The sequence below is a fragment of the Aegilops tauschii genome, chromosome 3, assembly GCF_002575655.3.
Source record: "Aegilops tauschii subsp. strangulata cultivar AL8/78 chromosome 3, Aet v6.0, whole genome shotgun sequence".
NCBI classification, from domain to species: Eukaryota; Viridiplantae; Streptophyta; class Magnoliopsida; order Poales; family Poaceae; genus Aegilops; species Aegilops tauschii.
Genome location: NC_053037.3, coordinates 9,505,191 through 9,524,583, shown reverse-complemented (window position 1 = coordinate 9,524,583; position 19,393 = coordinate 9,505,191). Strand labels below are relative to the sequence as shown.

General features: G+C 45.3%; 2 protein-coding genes across 2 annotated transcripts; both read right to left on the bottom strand.

Moving 5' to 3' along the window:
- Window positions 1-6,476: 6,476 nt before the first annotated feature.
- On the bottom strand, window positions 6,477-8,472 carry LOC109757017 (xyloglucan galactosyltransferase KATAMARI1 homolog). The gene has a single exon (XM_020315839.4). It carries the CDS (start codon window positions 8,444-8,446, stop codon window positions 6,800-6,802), a length of 1,647 nt encoding a protein of 548 aa, XP_020171428.1. The 5' UTR covers window positions 8,447-8,472; the 3' UTR covers window positions 6,477-6,799.
- Window positions 8,473-9,437: 965 nt separating this feature from the next.
- Window positions 9,438-11,101, bottom strand: LOC141020897 (uncharacterized). The gene is made up of 5 exons (XM_073495855.1): window positions 10,790-11,101; window positions 10,525-10,698; window positions 10,325-10,435; window positions 10,175-10,241; window positions 9,438-10,060 (listed from the first exon to the last, which is right to left on the bottom strand). The coding sequence occupies exons 1-5, from the start codon at window positions 11,047-11,049 to the stop codon at window positions 9,944-9,946; spliced, it is 729 nt and encodes a 242-aa protein (XP_073351956.1). The 5' UTR covers window positions 11,050-11,101; the 3' UTR covers window positions 9,438-9,943.
- Between the last annotated feature and the right edge of the window lie 8,292 nt (window positions 11,102-19,393).

Here is a 19,393-nt window from a genome sequence, read left to right as displayed (position 1 = left end):
TGATAAATGTTTATTATTCATGCTAGAATTGTATTAACCGAAAACTTAGTACATGCGTGAATACATTGACAAAAGATAGTGTCCCTAGTATGCCTCTACTTGACTAGTTCGTTAATCAAAGATGGTTAAGTTTCCTAACCATAGACATTGGCGGGTATGAACCATGGAAAAGTTGGCGGGTATGAACCATGGAAAAGTTGTAATACAGTAGATATTGCACCAATATAAATAAATAATGAGTTCACAATAGTACCAAAAGTGGTGATTTATTTTCTTATACTAACGGAGCTTATGAGATTTTTTGTTGAGTTTTGTGTTGTGAAGTTTTCAAGTTTTGGGTAAGGATTTGATGGACTATGGAATAAGGAGTGGCAAGAGCCTAAGCTTGGGGATGCCCAAGGCACCCCAAGGTACTATTCAAGGACAACCAAGAGCCTAAGCTTTGGGATGCCTCGAAAGGCATCCTCTCTTTCGTCTTCGTCTATCGGTAACTTTACTTGAGGCTATATTTTTATTCACCACATGATATGTATTTTGCTTGGAGCGTCTTGTATGATTAGAGTCTTTGCTTTTTTGTTTGCCACAATCATCATTGCTGTATACACCTTTTGAGAGGGACACGCATGAATCATGATTTATTAGAATACTCTATGTGCTTCACTTATATCTTTTGAGCTAGGCAATATTGCCCTAAGTGCTTCACTTATATCTTTTTAGAGCACGGCGGTGGTTTTATTTCATAGAAATTATTGAGCTCTCATGCTTCACTTATATTGTTTTTAGAGTCTTTTTAAACAACATGGTAATTTGCTTTGGTTATAAATTTAGTCCTAATATGATAGGCATCCAAGAGGGATATAATAAAAACTTTCATATAAAGTGCATTGAATACTATGAGAAGTTTGATTCCTTATGATTGTTTTGAGATATAAAGATAGTGATATTAGAGTCATGCTAGTGAGTAATTTTGAATTGGAGAAATACTTGTGTTGAGGTTTGTGATTCCCGTAGCATGGACGCATGGTGAACCTTTATGTAACGAAGTTGGAGCATGATGTATTTATTGATTGTCTTCCTTATGAGTGGCGGTCGGGGACGAGCGATGGTCTTTTCCTACCAATCTATCCCCCTAGGAGCATGCATGTAGTACTTTGTTTTGATGACTAATAGATTTTTGCAATAAGTATGTGAGTTCTTTATGACTAATGTTGAGTCCATAGATTATACGCACTCTCACCCTTCCACCATTGCTAGCCTCTCTAGTACTGCGCAACTTTTGCCGGTACCATACACCCACCATATACCTTGCTCAAAACAGCCACCATACCTACCTATTATGGCATTTCCATAGCCATTCCGAGATATATTGCCATGCAACTTTCCACCGTTCCGTTTTATTATGGCACGATTCATCATTGTCATAATGCTTTGCGTGATCATGTAGTCGACATCGTATTTGTGGTAAAGTCAACTTTCATAATTCTTTCATACATGTCACTCTTGAGTCATTGCACATCCCGGTACACCACCGGAGGCATTCATATAGTCATATTTTGTTCTAAGTATCGAGTTGTAATTCTTGAGTTGTAAGTAAATAGAAGTGTGATGATCATCATTACTAGACTATTGTCCCATGTGAGGAAATAAAAAAAAGAGTGGCCAAAACTTCGGTTGGGTGTCAAAAGCTTTGGTCCACCTCTTGTGAAAAAGACAAATTTTCGTCGATTTAGGAGGAAGCGGGTCAAATTTGAACTGTAGCTGCCTTATAGTTTGCTCTTTATTTTTTCCAAAAATCATTTCTAGGTACATAAGTATCTATTTAATCAGAAATACATGGTGTGGTGATGAGACGTCGAGGTTTCGACGGTGGCCGAGGGGCCCAACTCTAGAGCGCGTAAATTGGCATGCCAGTCGCGTGGTGACCGCGTGACCGTGGTGTTGCCATGCGTTCTAGGCAGGCATGTCTGGTGGGTTGGACACTCCCTTGGTAGGTGTTAGGAAGAAGAATACAATAGAAGAATCTCACGAGGAGACTGAACTATATATGCTCAAACATGAATTGGCAGCCAAGTGTTTGATTAGCGGTGGGGGAAACGCACATGGCCAATGGGCCTGAGTTTTGGCTCAGGATGATCATTTACTAAGGATACTGTCTTGGCAAATTTTCAGCTCAAATGGAGGAGCCTACGTGGCACTTGCTTTGCAAAGTACCACACTGGGCAGAAATATGGATGTTGAAGCTGGGCTCAAATGATTGAATGGATTGAGCTGAAATTTGGTGGAGGATGGTCGTTTGGGCATAGTGAAGCACTATAAAATTGGATACCATTTGGACATGCCAAAGTGGCACTTACTTCACAATGCTCTTCTCTGGACAGAAACTTTGGAAAACTATTGAGAGAAATTGGATAAATGAAATGAGTTAAAATTTGGTGGAGGTAAGTTATATAGGTAGGAACATACCCTGGTAAATTTTCAGCAATAATTAAGGAATATAAAATATAGTTGCTTCACAAACTAAAAAAATGACCGGAATAAAAGATGATGAGCTCACATGGATTGATGGATAGAGCTCAAATTTTGTGGAGAGTGATCATTTGAGCATATGGAAGATTTGGAAAAATCTCAGATCATTTGGATAGTCCTAGCTAGTACTTCCTTCACAAAGCTTCTCTCTGGATAGAAATTTTGGAAATTTGTTGAGGAATATTTACTAGGCAAATGGAGCTGAATATTGGCATGTGGCAATGATTTGGATATGGAAGTTTGCCCAAAAAGTTTGAGGATAATAGGAGGGGTTTAGATAGCACTTGCTTTGCAATGTGCCAATAAAAATAGAAATTGAAGCTAGGCACACATAGATGATTGGATTGAGCTGCAATTTGGAGGAGGATTATAATTAGGGCATATGAAGGCACTGTAAAAATTACATACCATTTGGATAAATAACGATGGTACTTGCCTCACAATGCTCTCCACTGAACAGAAAATTGGGAAACATATTGAGGGAAATTGGCTAAATTAAATGAGATAAATCTGGTGGAGGGAGGTTCTATGGTCAGGGTCATGTCCTGGTAAATTTTTAGCAATTATAAAGCAATATAAAATGTAGTTGTTTCACAAACTTAAAATATTACTAGAAAAATATTTGATGGTGAGCTCACATGGATTATTAGATGGGGCTCAAATTTTGTTGAGAGCTATTATTTGTGAACATAGAATATGTGAAAAATTCAACTCATTAGGATATTCCTAGCTAGTACGTCCCTCACAAAGCTTCTAGCTGAACGGAAACTTTGGAAATTTGCTGAGGAAGATTTACAAGGAAAATGGAGCTGAATTTTTTCATGAGGTAATGATTTGGATAGGAAAGAGTGTCTAAAAAAATTTGAGGGCAATCAAGAAAATATAAATAACACTTCCTTCACAAAGTGTTTTTCTGAACAGAATAGGAAAATGAATATTGTTGAATGATTTTTGAACTAGGGACGGAAGGGTTTGGACATATTTGATGAATATATGATCCAAATAATTTATGAGTATTTTTTAGGAATTTTGGGAATGACAGAAATGTAGGCCACTTCACAACCTAGGGCAAAAATTGACACATGGACATGACACACAGGCAAAACTAATGAGGTGGCGCCCAGTCATAGCAATGCACCACAATTTACAAGGCTATGACCATCTATATTTGTCGTGATCAGCTAGAAATAAGGCAGCGGACCAGTGCTGTCTGCTTTATGACCATTTTGCGTAAGGAAATTATGACCTTTCTGACCAAAATGGTCATTATGGTTTAGGGTTTGGAGTCCCCCCGAACAGTTTATGACCAGTTGGTCTGAAATGGTCGTAGATTTATGACCATTTCTTCCAGGGTCACTGATAGAAGGTCACAAGTTGACATATTTCTTGTAGTGTGTGCTATTACTCACATGTTTTTCCACCGCAGTTTGATCATGTTCGTCGTGATGCACATTTTAGCTAGCTTAAACAACATTTTGGATATGGAGGGAAATAGCGATGATGAAGAGGAGTAGAAGGTAAGAATAATGAACCACCATTGCTATTGTGCGATGTCTATGAGTTAGAGAATCATGAAAATAATGTAACATAGTCTTATGCCAGCAAATATAACAGTTGGGAGCACAAATAAGTCAAGTATGTGATAATCTGCTTACTGTGCGAAATAATACAACTTGACGCTAATAACATGCATGGACATCATCACAAAATATAAAAATATTTGTGGAGACTTATCGAGTTTTAACTTCTTTTTATGAGTGTGCCCAGATAAAAGCATTATGTTAGATGTGCGGGCGATAGCACATATTTCATATGTACGGCATTACATGGAACGAATATATTGTAAATGTAATATTGCACATGTGATAAGGCTGTTGAGAAAGAAAAATACATGTTTAGATTATGTTCTTTGTTCTAAATTACCATGAGAATATTTAGTAAGTATTATAATAAGGTGTCTTTGTGTCTTTGTGTCCTGTTAGATATCAATATTGAATTATAGAACTATATATTGAGAAGAATGGGTGCACTCAAACTTTACCAACATAGGCAATTATAGTATATACAAAAATATTAGTCAACCAAAAATAATATAATTCAATTTGTCATGTATTATTTCTATAGTTTTATCAATTTATAATTTTCTACAAACATTCATATAGCAAATGATGGTTAGAGTTATGGACCAGATATGCAAAAAATCGAAGGCGACGTATATAATAGTGTGTAAGCCGAGGAAACGTGCATGTCACGAACACAAAGAAAAAAGTCTAGAACTATGTCTCTCTGTACATAGATGACTTTGTCTAATAATACATGTAACCAAGGTGCAGACATTTATATCTTATATAAGTAAGAAGTACAATTTTATCCATCACAAATCTCTTAGTAGTACAATTATTTGGTTATGTACAAAGTGCATATTTATCAAATAATAGTGACAAAAGCTTTGTAGTAGAGACTGTGTCTGAATCTGAAATGACAAATATGAGAATACTTAATAAATCTAGCCGCGCAAATGCGTCAGTCACCCTGCTAGCTTATCTTCAACAAGAGCCCACTGTCGAACTGTTCAGGGAATTCTATTAGTTGAACCGGCAAACTGAATTCACAGACGGACCCAACTTGGAGCTAGACGGAGTTCCACTTCAGAAGCGGAAAGAAGCCACCTTCCCATATGCCAAGCCGCCCAATCATCGTAAGGACTGGAACCAGACTTTTTATTGCCAAGATACATCTTCAGAGGGTGAAAATCCCCTGCCGGGTTACTATGAACACCGGCTCAGCTGAGGAAACGTGCATGTCACGAACACAAAGAAAAAAGTCTAGAACTATGTCTCTCTGTACATAGATGACTTTGTCTAATAATACATGTAACCAAGGTGCAGACATTTATATCTTATATAAGTAAGAAGTACAATTTTATCCATCACAAATCTCTTAGTAGTACAATGATTTGGTTATGTACAAAGTGCATATTTATCAAATAATAGGGACTAAAGCTTTGTAGTAGAGACCGTGTGCCTGAATCTGAAATGACAAATATGAGAATACTTAATAAATCTAGCCGCGCAAATGCGCGGGTCACCCTGCTAGTTTTGTGTAAACTGGATGGACTGATCTCATTGAAACTTTAGGTATAATTGTGTTCTCTAGATTTTTTCCATCGCAAATTTGCCATTGTTTTTAGGGTTGCTTGGTGATTGGATTAGTTGCTACGAGAATCGATGGAACTCACACATCATCATGGCAAATTTAGATATCTTGTAAATAGGTGCACAAAAAATTCATGAAAATTTGATTTATAGCACATGACAATCTTGTGTAAAATGAATGGACTGATCCGACAACATTTTTAGGTGTAATTCATTAATTTTTGTTAATGGTTTATCGTTTATGAATAGTTGCCATGTCTCAACATTTGCCATGGCAAGTCTTCTGTTTTTGTGATTATGTAACTCAACATCTTGTTTTGTTCTGGTGGCAAATCAAATAATTTTTGAACCATGGCAGCAAAATATAATATGTTGCCATTGAAAATTTCATGGACAATGGCAAATTATCTTTTTATAGATACATGGTAAATTTCCATGGTGTAGAGAGGTTATTTGTCGTGGTTTTTTTCCTGTTCAAGAATTCGTCCGATTAACTAGCTAACTTTCCGATTAATCCCTACTCGTAGGGTCACTGAGTAGCCGATAATTGAAAAATTGGCCGATTAATTGATTAACTGACCGATTAACTTGTCGATTAGCCTATTAATTCCCTACTCGCGAGCCAACCGAGCACCTACCAGTTAATGATTTCCTCCATAATGGTTTTTTAGACCAAGGAAAATTCACTTTTATGGCACATGGCAATTTCACTTTATGGACCATGGTAAATTTACATTTTAAAAAAATTGACATGTTTTTTAGACAACTAAATTCCAAAGCTTTGACATAATGTATGGTGGTGCAATGGCAATTTTTATGTCCCGAAAATTGCATCCTTTCAGTTCATTCGCATGGCAAGTTTTGAAAACATGCATTGTTTTACAGCATTTGCTGGAGCGTCTCCGCGCCAAAAAGAACGGTTTTTAGTGTGCGGAGCAGTTTTTGCGCGTCCGTTGAAGATGCTCTTAATAAAAAAATGATGAATGCATGGTAGAAAATCCTCTCTCGCTGCTGCAAGGGAGCAGGTGATGAGGAAGAACATCATACGACGGTTTGATCGCGCCGCATGCGAGTGTTGGGCAGCGGATGATTTTTACTTCCCCAATTAACTAGGCAAGTTAATCTTTGGTTGCGTTCATGTAAACATATTGATCAAACTCGTGCGGACCTATCTTGTTCTGCCCATCTTCTAGCATCAGGTCGTACTTCCAGCTATCACGTCCGTCGACGCTGTCCACGTACTCCCGTCCGTCGGCCACGGCACGCCGGCGCTTGGCCACCCGGTGGAGGACACGCTCAAGGGCGACGTCGAACGCGTCTTTGAACGTAACCTCCTTGGCCGCCGGGTGCCGGTACATCACGGTGGGTATAAGCTGGATGACCCGCTCCCGCATCTGCGCCACCCTCCCTGACGGTATCTTACGCAGTACCTCCTCGATGCTGACGTTCCGGGCGACGACTTCGCCGTGAGGGATGAAGACGGAGTAGCTCCGGTAGTCCCTGGGCAGGTGCCAGGTGTACTGGAGGTAGGCGGACACCGGGTGGAAGAAGACCGGGATGCAGCCGGCGAGGATGGCGTCGAAGGTGGACTTGCGCGTGTAGCCGTCGCCGCGCGGCTGCATGCAGAACTCGGCGCTCCCGAGCAGCCGCATGGGCACGTAGTGGTTCAACTTGCCAAGCATAGAGCAGCGGCTGGAGTTGCCGCACTGCTCGATGATCTCGGCGCGCTCAGGCCCCATACCGATGCCCTGGGCACGGGGCCAGCCGGCGAAGCACCAGAGCCACGCGCGGTCCCGCCGGCGCATGCGGTCCTGCCAGCCGGTGACTTGGGCGTCGGAAGTGGGATGGAAGTGCGACGGGAACGGCAGAGCGAAGTCGTTGCCGTGCCGCGGGCTAGCCTCAGTGCTGAGGAACGTGGCGTTGCGGATGGCCAGGTCGTAGGTCATGAGCGTGTTACCCCAGCCGGTTGAGTCCGGGCTGCGGAGGAAGTCCCATGTACCCCGCCCGGAGACGAGCAAGTGGTCGCGCCCGCCCATGGCGCGCCACTCTGGCCGCCGCGCCACCCAGTCCATCAGGTCCCGAGACAGGGCGTCCCGCACCGCGAGGTCTTGGTTGCTCAGGTGCATCGCCGCGTCCAGGCCGGCGTAGAACGGGATGTACACCACGTCGGCGGCGGCGGGGTCGGCCGTGAGGCACTCGTACCGCCGCATCCGGGCGTGGAAGATGATGCTCAGCATGAACTGGTCGGTGTCGTAGGCGCCCCGCTCCGGCAGCGACCCGCCCTCGCCGCCGCCCGGGATGGGCGGGCCGAACCCGTCGTGGGACACGTCCTTGCACACGTGGGAGGAGATTGGGACCCGGCCGCACTGGCGGACGAGGTCGACGTTGAACCGCGGCGGCAGGTCGTACATGTACACGTACCGGCCGGCGCACGGGTCCAGGCGGAAGAAGCGAGACTGCGAGAAGAACGCCGACGGCTTGAGCTGGAGCACGGTGGGTGCTGCCACCGCCGCTTTGCCGGATTGTTGCGAGCTGGTGGAGAAGTGGTGGTAGAATACCAGGGCCCAGAAGACGGTGTAGAGGAGCGCGAGGTAGAAGAGCCGGGACGGCCGCCGGAGGCCTCTCTCGGTGTTCTGCTTGCCATCGCCGTCGTCGGCGAAGTGCTGCTTGCCGTCATCGTCGTCGACTGCGGCGTCCAGGTCCCTCTGGAGGCTCCGGGAGAAGGGCTTCATAGGTGTTGGTGCCGTGCTTGTGCTGTGCGGCATTCGGCTAGCTGCTCCAACCTTAGCTCGGCGTCACTCACTGTGTCGATGGAAACCGTGCGACCCGGGCGCTAGTACAAAAACCCTTGTTTAATACGTACTATAATCCTTTTCCATTAGGGCATCGAATCGAGGTTACTCGTATTCCTCGTCAAGCTGACCTCATTAATGGTACTGACACACACATGTGCATGCATGCATGTATGCATGGTGTCGAAGTCTTGTGCTTCGAGCAGCTTTGGATCCCGCGTGCGTGTATTACGAGGCCGTGTATGCAGGCTGGCCAACTCGTAAATATGCTTATTGCGCAGACAATTGAAGAAAAAAGATGATTATAGTAACGTAGCTAGATACCGTAACATAATTAATGTTACGTTATTATGTGCCATGCATGGCAATAAAAGAGACCACATATCATACTAATCTATGATACTATGGGGGTGTTTGTTTCCAGAAACTTTTTCTAGTCCCTCTTAGAGACATTTTGACCAAACAGAAGGGACTATTAGGGACTAAAAGTTGCTTTTTGGGACTAAATAAAGAAGACACTCAAGGAGAGTCTTTTTTGGGACTTTTCCAACAATGCCCCTCCTTGCACCCATTGCCCCGCCGCCCCATGGTTTTGTTTGGTTGTTATTTTTCTGTATACTAGGGTAACATGGTCATTTAATAACCTCTAGGAAGGGACTATGGACTTTTTGGTCCCTAGAAACAAACAGGGAGGGACTTTTTAGGGACTAGAGACTTTTTAGTTGGGACTAGAAAAAGTCCTAGGACTTATGAACCAAACAGGGCCTATACACTATGGATGTAGTATCATACACTAGTATCATATGCATGATACTACACTAGTAGGAAAAGGGGCTTTTACCCCGGTTCATAAGGGTCTTTAGTCCCGGTTCCAGAACCTGGCAGGAGCTGAGGTTTTTGTTTTTTTTTTGAAAGGGGGTGGTTTAAGGATTTTGGGGGGTTAATTTAGGTGTTTCATATATTGTGTTAGCTAGCTAATTAATAGAGAGAAGTGTCCTCTCTTATCTCCGTGCTTTGTCGACGCTACGTACTATATACGTATGGAGAGGAGTAGACACGCTAGCTAGTAATCAAATGAAGGAAACAGAAGATCGTCATGAACATATATATATATGCATACAGAGAGAAGTGATATCGACCACCTCTCCTTCTCCGAGATATTGGTCGAACAACAAGTTCTCGTATATCTATCCGACACTACCGGCTACATATATACAATAATTATCTCTTACAATACAATCTCCTAATTATATTGTAGGAACACAGGGTCCACATAGTATTCTCCGTTTTCAGCGATCACGTGGTCAAGGAAGAATGCCGCCAATTCCTCTTGAATTCCTCGCATACGATCTGGTGCTAGGAGTTGATCCCGCTTCCGAAAAATCTAATTTGAAGAAGGGGGTCAATACATATATATATGAATAAATGAAACTCAACACAAATGATGGTAATAAAATAAAATTGTGAATATTATTGCTTATGCACTTCATATTGTTCTTCAGTGTAGCCCCGCACACAGGTATGGTAGCGGATGGACTCGCAAATGTAGTATCCACAGTAATTATTCCCGGGTTGCTGCCACAACCACTTTACAAGAAATAGAGGTCAATCAAACTGATAAGCAAGCATGCTAAATGGTATTGATCAAACTAGCGCTCGAATCACTAGGAGATGCGCGGAACATGCTACTATAGTACTTACTTTCGGGTGTCTAAATTGCAGCTGGTTCGGCAGTCCCGGGGCTTTTGAGGTGAATTTTCTCCAAACCCTGCCAGACAAAGAAAACAATTACTTGATATCAGGAAATGAACAAAGTTGCTGATATGGTGGATAATGATCGATTTAACTTACTTCTGGAGCATTTGAGTCATGTTAGCATAGTCCTGGGGATCTTTTCGTCTCGAGTCTAAGACGGTTACTACTCCCGGCTCAAGCTTAATCTCTAGGAGAATATAGTGAAAGCTGCGCATGCATGCATAAGTCATCAATTACATTACCATAACCTGGACTAATAAAGGGAAACCGAATATGCAGAAGACAGTAACACTCACTTGAAGTTGTAAGGAAAGAGTATTATATCTTTGTTTTGATTTATTACCAACGATTGTAGCAAGTTGGCCTCGGTATCTTTGGCATGAAATTTAACCTGATAATCATCTATGAGATTTGTGTTAATGAACCCAATATCACCGATTTGTCTTTTCTTCAATTCGGCGATCTTCAATCTGCATAATATAGTGAGGATAAGTATAAATACATGCAATGAAAGAGCTGACCTATATAGAGAGACTTAATGACAGAAGTAGTACTACTTACAGACAGTAGCAAGTGATCGTTGTTTTATCGAGGGACTTTAGATTGTAAAACTGGAAGAAATCCTCAAATGGAACATTCAGCAGTTCAATTCCAACGAGGTCATGCTCCGGTTTAACTCTCAGCGTTAAAGTACTCATCCCATCAGACTCTCTGCAGGTTTTCATGTACCAATCATGTAGTCTTCGCATCATCGTGCTTAGAGATTTGACATCTTTGACGAGAGGCTTCCCGTAATGGTATTTGTGTTCGTCCACCTCCATGATTTCATAATGTACATCGTCGGGCAGGTAATCTCCAAGATCGGTATAACCGGGCACCATACCCGGATCATTAGCGACGATGTCTTTTGACACCTTGAGCGGGGGGCATGATTGGTTCTCTTGTTCGCCGAGCTGGGCAATTTTTTTCCCAGCTCGTCGTTCTTTCATCCTTTGATCACTGACAGTACTTCCCGACCGCTCCGCTTCGGCATATGCCTTTGCAAGAACGCGCTCATAGTTGCCTTTTGGCGGAGACTTTGGTGGTTTTGTCAGGGCAGCCAGAGTGCGCTTTGCTTTCACCGGATCTACCTTCTCCTCCGGAGGTGGATGTTTCTTTGCTTTGACCCCTTCAAAGAAGTTCTTCACTTCGGCTCGCAGGATCTTCGCGTTCTCCTCCTCGGTCCTCTCATATGGTAACTTCTCTGGAGTCTTCAGAGAAGGACCGAATCTGTATTGCCTCCCGCCTCTGGCAGCTGTACTGCTAGACGCCGGCAGAGCAGACGGAGCGGCTGCGGCTGTCTTCTTTCCTTGCTTACGAGGCGGAGGAGAAGGACTACGACGCGCCGGAGCAGCCGCAGCGGCGGCGGGTCTCTTCCGCCCTTGCTGACGAGGCAGAGAAGGAGGAGGCTAGCTGCTCTGGCGCGCCGGCGCTGGCGGAGAAGGAGGCGGAGTGCCGCCACGCGCCGGAGAAGGAGGCTGAGTGCCCTGATCACTCGCCGGAGGAGGAGGCGGAGGAGGAGGCGGAGTGCCCTTACTCGCCGGAGCCGTCCAGTTCGGAAGCTTGATGAGCTCCTTCCGCCATAGGCATGGAGTCTTCAGAGCTAAACCCAGCCGAGTCTCCCCTTCACCGGTAGGGTGGTCAAGCTGGAGGTCCTCAAATCCCTCCGTTATTTCATCCACCATCACCCTAGCATATCCTTCCGGAATCTGCCGGCAGTGGTAGGTTGCGCCGGGTTCAGTAGGTAAAACAGAGCCAACAGCCGCCTTGACTTTCAAGTTCTGCCATTCCGCCATAAGGTGGCAATGTTGAGACTCCGTGATAGCATCCACGGGGTAGCTAGGAGTAGCCGCATGCTCCAGCTGAGGCAGCTCGGTGGAAGCCACGCTGCTTCTACGCTGAGATGGCGGTGTAGCTTCGGGGGCGGTTTCGGCATCTCTATTGCTGTCTCGTTCCTCTAGCACTTGAACCCTTTCATGCAGACGCTGAATTTGGATCTGCTCCACTTTTTTCCTCCTCTCCTGGGTTTTGTAACCGCCCGCGTCCGGAAAACCAGCCTTCCACGGAACGGAGCCTGGCGTGCCTCGTGTCCGTCCAGGGTCCTCAGGATTCCCGAGGGCCATTGTGAGCTCGTCGTTCTCTCTGTCTGGAACGAACGTCCCTTGCTGCGCTGCATCGATATAGTGCTTAAGCTTCTTGACGGGTATTGCAAGTTGCTCGTCCGTCCAACGACACCTCCCTGATACAGGGTCCAAGGTTCCGCCAGCCCCGAAGAACCAAGTCCGGCAACGGTCTGGCCAGTTCATTGTCTCTGGTTCGATCCCTTTATCAAGCAGATCCCTCTCAGACTTGGCCCACTTAGGCCGGGCTTTGAGGTAGCCACCTGACCCCGTGCGATGGTGAAGCTTCTTCTTCGCAGCATTCTGCTTGTTTGTCGCTGACATCTTCTTACTCTTTTCCGATGTCTTGTGGGCCACAAATGCGGGCCAGTGATCTCTGATCTTCTCATACCGGCCGACGAATTCTGGTGTCTCTTCTTTGTCGACAAAAGTTTTCAGCTCATTCTTCCACCTCCCGAATAGGTCTGCCATCTTCTTAAGAGCATGAGACTTGATTAATTGCTCTATAACTGGCTTCTCCGGATCCTCCTCTGGCGGTAGGGTGAAATTTGCCTTCAGCTCAGTCCAAAGATCATCTTTCTGCATATCATTGACATAAGACACCTCAGGGTCTTCCTTCTTAGGCTTATACCATTGGTGGATGCTGATCGGGATCTTGTCCCTAACTAGAACCCCGCACTGAGCAGCAAAAGCATCCTTTGTCCGGAGGGGTTCAATCGGTTGGCCGTCGCGCGCGATTGCTGTGATCTCAAACCTTTCATCCGAGCGCAACTTTCTCTTCGGGCCTCGTCTCTTTACCGCAGTTGTGCTCGATCCGGAGGGTTAGAAAAAAGAAGAAAGATGAGTGTTAATTAATATGTGTACATACCAAAACAATGAATGCATCAATTAGCTAGTCAACACAGGCTTAACTAATATATTTACCTGGCCAGACTCTGTTCGGTCACCGGAGCCGTCACCACGGACTCCTTCTTGCACCAGCATTGGGTCACCGGAGCCATCATAATCATGTCTTTCCTCCTCCACTCTTCGATCACCGCAGCCTGCTTCTTCACCCTGTTCTTCCAGACCATCATTGTCGTTAAGATACGACAAGATATCACCTCCGGCTAAGATTATGTCCCCCAACACATCTTCTGCTTGCTCATCTCGTCCGTGCTCCATTGTTTCTGCAAATATTACAACATGGCAATTATTACACAAACATGACAGTAGGTGGATATATTAGTGCAAACGTAGACCTAGCTTATTCCGGGTTTGGGGTGGCCTAGGCAACGCTTCAAGGGTAGGGGCGCGGCGGGAGGGGGTAGGAGACCGACATCGTTTTTTTCTAGGGTTTGGGTGTCCTCGAGAGTTTTGGTCGAGCGAGAGGGCCGGGGGGTGCTCCCGTGGCATAAGTTATCACGGTCGAGAGGGGGTATACATATCGACCGTCCATCATGTCGAAGTTATCTGGGAGGGAGTTATATATATCGACAACGACGACATACATACACGGGAAAATAATGTTATCGGGGAGGGGGTATATATCGACCCCCCCCCACGTGTTGAAGTTATCGGGAGGGGGTTTTATATCGACAACGACGACATACATACACGGGAAAATAATGTTATCGAGGAGGGGGTATATCGACCCCCCCCCCCTCGTGTTGAAGTTATCAGGAGGGGATAATATCGACAACGACAACATACATACACGGGAAAATAATGTTATCGGGGAGGGGGTATATCGACCCCCCCCCCCACGTGTTGAAGTTATCAGGAGGGGGTTATATCGACAACGACGACATATATACACGGGGAAATAATGTTATCGGGGAGGGGGTATATCGACCCCCCCTCGTGTTGAAGTTATCGGGAGGGGTATATATCGACAACGACAGACCCGATAAAACATAAGAAAACGAAGAAGAAATAAAAAGAGGAGAGAAGAAGAAACGAATAGAGGAGAGGATTGAAGAAAAAAAAAGAAGAAAAAAAAGAGGAGAAGAAGAAAGGAATAGAGGAGAAGAAGAAAAAAATAGAATATTTTCTATTTTTTTCTTCTTCTCCTCTATTCCTTTCTTCTTATCCTCTTCTTTTTCTTCTTTTTTCCTCTTCTTATTTATATCTCCTCTTCTTCCTCTCCTCTTCTTCTTTCTTTCCTCTTCTTATTTTCTTCTTTCCTATCCTTCTTTTTCTTCTTCTTCCCTTCCTAGCTAGATATATAAAACTTTTCTAAAATTGTAACTTTTGCATATATAAAACTTTTCCATGTGGATCATCATTTCTCATATATATCGAATATATATCCATTGTCATATATAAAAACTTTCTATATATGAACAAAAAACTTTCTATGAACAAAAAAACATTTTTGACATATATATTCATACATTTTGAACATCTACATACATACAAAAAAATTTTTGTTCACATATACATTATAGCCACATACACATATAGATCACATATGAACAAAAAAATTAAACTAATAAAAATAAAAAAACAGAGCCGGGGCGGCGGCTCTCACAGCGGGGGCGGCTAGGACGATGGCGACGGCGGGGGCGGGGGCGGCGAGGGCGCTGGCGCACGGGGCCGGGACGGGGCGGGGGCGGCGAGGGCGCCGACGAGCACGCGCGGGCCGGGCAGGGGGGCTCGGGGCGCCGAGGCGGCGCGCGCGAGCAGGGGAGCACGAGGCGGGGCGGCGCGTGGGGGCAGGGCGACGGCGACGAGCACCGGGCGGCGACCCGTCGAGGCAAGGGCGCGGGGCGACGGCGATGAGGAGCGGGCGGCGACGGCGAGCACGGGCAGCCTGGCGGCGTCGGGGGCAACTGGCGAGGTATGTCGAAAATTTCCTAAGTGTGGACTTATATAGCAAAGCCTTTAGTCCCGGTTCGTGACACCAACCGGGACTAAAGGTGGGCATTAGTCCCGGTTGGTGCCACCAACCGGGACCAAAGGCCTCTTTTCAGCAGCCCAAAGGGCGGGAAGCGGCGGCCTTTGGTCCCGGTTGGTGGCACCAACCGGGACTAAACGGGGGGGCATTGGTCCCGGTTGATGCCACCAACCGGGACCAAAGGCCTTGCGCTGCCCGCGGCCAAAAGTTTAGTCCCACCTCGCTAGTTGAGAGGGGCTCGGAGTGGTTTATAAGCTCCACTACGGCTGCCCTCTCGAGCTCCTCTCAAATGCAGGCTTACGGGCCTAATGTCACACTGTGCTGTCTGTTGGCCTATTGGGCCTTCTGCGGGCCTGAATCCTGGCGCAGGTTGGGTTTCTAGTCGTATTCAGGCCGTGGTGGCCCAATAGGTGGCAGTTTTTTAAATTTTTTGCATTATTTATTTTCTTTTGTTTTTTGCTTTATTTCTTAATTCTTTTTGCTTTTAGGTCAGCAAAATTATAAACTGTCTGTTAGTGCCATTAGTTTTAGAAAACATATAAACTTTCTATTAGTGCCATTAGTTCTTTATGAAAATTCTTTTTGATGTATTTAGTTTTTTTATTTTCTTTTTTGCTATATTTATTTTGTTTTATTTCTACTTACAACAAAAAACTTATTCATTTTACTTTATGATAATTCTTTCTGCTATTAAAGTTTCTATCAAAAATAGTTGTTTATGAAAATTCTTTTTGCTTTTAATGATTAAAAATAAAAAAGAGGCGCAATCCGCGTTGATTTGCTTCAAGCCTTTTGGAATAGTGTAGACTGCACTGCACATAGCTCGATGTAGTCTACCTTATTCCTCAAGGCTTGAAGCTAAGCAACGTGAGCATTGCGCCTCTTCTTCATCGTCTCTGCACTCAGGGCTTATAAACCGCTCCTAGTGCCTCTCAGCTAGCGAGTTGGGACTAAAAAACTGCTTAGCTAGTAAGAAACTCTAGTACCGGTTCGTGCCACGAACAGGTACTAAAGGTGCTCGTGGGGCCACAGCCTCATTAGTACCAGTTCGTGGCACCAACAGGGACCAAAGGGTGGAATTGGTCCCGGTTCGTGCCACCAACCGGGACCAATGGCCTTGCACAGCGGCGTGGTGGTGAGTTTAGTCCCACCTCGCTAGCTAAGAGAGAGCCGCACCTGTTTATAAGGTGCGGTGCGCCTGAGCTGTCGAGCTCCTCTCTAAAGCAGGCTTACGGGCCTAACCTCTCTGCACTCAGGGCTTATAAAGCATTTCAAATGAACTCTGAAAAGGTTGAAAGTTGGCATGGTATCATCATTTCATCCACATAGCATGTGCAAGAAAGTTGAGAGGGTTACGGCAAAAACTAGATGCACTTCTTGTACAAAACGGACAATGGTATCATACTCGTCTATTACAAAGTTGGCATGCTATCATCATAATAGTTGCGGGAGAAAGTCTTCACTTTTTCTTCGCTTGTGTCATTTGCTTATTGCGCCGTAACCATGGATAATCTTCATCGTTTATCAGGATGCTTGGGTCAGCCTTGACTTTGAAGGGAGGAATTTCATGAAACTTTTCATAATCTTCAGACATGTCTGTCTTGCCCTCCACTCCCACAATGTCCCTTTTTCCTGAAAGAACTATGTGCCGCTTTGGCTCATCGTATGATGTATTCGCTTCCCTATCTTTTCTTTTCCTCGGTCTGGTAGACATGTCCTTCACATAGATAACCTGTGCCACATCATTGGCTAGGACGAACGGTTCGTCAGTGTACCCAAGATTGTTCAGATCCACTGTTGTCATTCCGTACTGTGGGTCTACCTGTACCCCGCCTCCTGACAGATTGACCCATTTGCACTTAAATAAAGGAACCTTAAAATCATGTCCGTAGTCAAGTTCCCATATGTCCATTATGTAACCATAATATGTGTCCTTTCCCCTCTCGGTTGCTGCATCAAAGCGGACACCGCTTTTTTGGTTGGTGCTCTTTTGATCTTGGGCGATCGTGTAAAATGTATTCCCATTTATCTCGTATCCTTTGTAAGTCAATACAGTCGAAGATGGTCCCCTGGACAACGAGTACAACTCATCACAAACAGTGGTGTCACCTCTGAGACGTGTTTCCAACCAACTACTGAAAGTCCTGATGTGTTCACATATAATCCAGTCGTCACACTGCTCCGGGTGTTTGGAGCACAGACTGTTCTTGTGTTCATCGACATACGGGGTCACCAAGGTAGAGTTCTGTAGAACTGTGTAGTGTGCTTCAGACCAAGAATATCCGTCCCTGCATATTATTGAGTTCCCCCTCCAAGCGTGCCTTTTCCAGTCAGTCTCCCCTCATACCGCGATTTAGGGAGACCTATCTTCTTAAGGCCAGGAATGAAGTCAACACAAAACCCAATGACATCCTCTGTTTGATGGCCCATGGAGATGCTTCCTTCTGGCCTAGCGCGGTTACGGACATATTTCATTAGGACTCCCATGAACCTCTCAAAGGGGAACATATTATGTAGAAATACGGGCCCCAGAATGACAATCTCGTCGACTAGATGAACTAGGACGTGCGTCATGATATTGAAGAAGGATGGTGGGAACACCAGCTCGAAACTGACAAGACATTGCGCCACATCACTCCTTAGCCTTGGTATGATTTCTGGATCGATCACCTTCTGAGAGATTGCATTGAGGAATGCACATAGCTTCACAATGGCTAATCGGACGTTTTCCGGTAGAAGCCCCCTCAATGCAACCGAAAGCAGTTGCGTCATAATCACGTGGCAGTCATGAGACTTTAGGTTCTGGAACTTTTTCTCTGGCATATTTATTATTCCCTTTATATTCGACGAGAAGCCAGTCGGGACCTTCATACTGAGCAGGCATTCAAAGAAGATTTCTTTCTCTTCTTTTGTAAGAGCGTAGCTGGCAGGACCTTCATACTGCTTCGGAGGCATGCCGTCTTTTTCGTGCAAACGTTGCAGGTCCTCCCGTGCCTCAGGTGTATCTTTTGTCTTCCCATACACGCCCAAGAAGCCTAGCAGGTTCACGCAAAGGTTCTTCGTCACGTGCATCACGTCGATTGAAGAGCGGACCTCTAGCTCTTTCCAGTAGGGTAGGTCCCAAAATATAGATTTCTTCTTCCACATGGGTGCGTGTCCCTCAACGTCATTCGGAACAGCTAGTCCGCCGGGACCCTTTCCAAAGATTACGTGTAAATCATTGACCATAGCAAGTACGTGATCACCGGTACGCATGGCGGGCTTCTTCCGGTGATCTGCCTCGCCTTTGAAATGCTTGCCTTTCTTTCGACATTGATGGTTGGTCGGAAGAAATCGACGATGGCCCAGGTACACATTCTTCCTGCTTTTGTCCAGGTATATACTTTCAGTGTCATCTAAACAGTGCGTGCATGCGTGGTATCCCTTGTTTGTCTGTCCTGAAAGGTTACTGAGAGCAGGCCAATCGTTGATGGTTACAAACAGCAACGCGTGCAGGTTAAATTCCTCCTGTTTGTGCTCATCCCACGTACGTACACCGTTTCCATTCCACAGCTGTAAAAGTTCTTCAACTAATGGCCTTAGGTACACATCAATGTCGTTGCCGGGTTGCTTAGGGCCTTGGATGAGAACTGGCATCATAATGAACTTCCGCTTCATGCACATCCAAGGAGGAAGGTTATACATACATAGAGTCACGGGCCAGGTGCTGTGATTGCTGCTCTGCTCCCCGAAAGGATTAATGCCATCCGCGCTTAAATCAAACCATACGTTCCTTGGGTCAGCTGCAAACTCAGCCCAGTACTTTCTCTCGATTTTTCTCCACTGCGACCCGTCAGCGGGTGCTCTCAACTTCCCGTCTTTCTTACGGTCCTCACTGTGCCATCGCATCAACTTGGCATGCTCTTCGTTTCTGAACAGACGTTTCAATCGTGGTATTATAGGAGCATACCACATCACCTTCGCAGGAACCCTCTTCCTGGGGGGCTCGCCGTCAACATCACCAGGGTCATCTCGTCTGATCTTATACCGCAATGCACCGCATACCGGGCATGCGTTCAGATACTTGTACGCACCGCGGTAGAGGATGCAGTCATTAGGGCATGCATGTATCTTCTGCACCTCCAATCC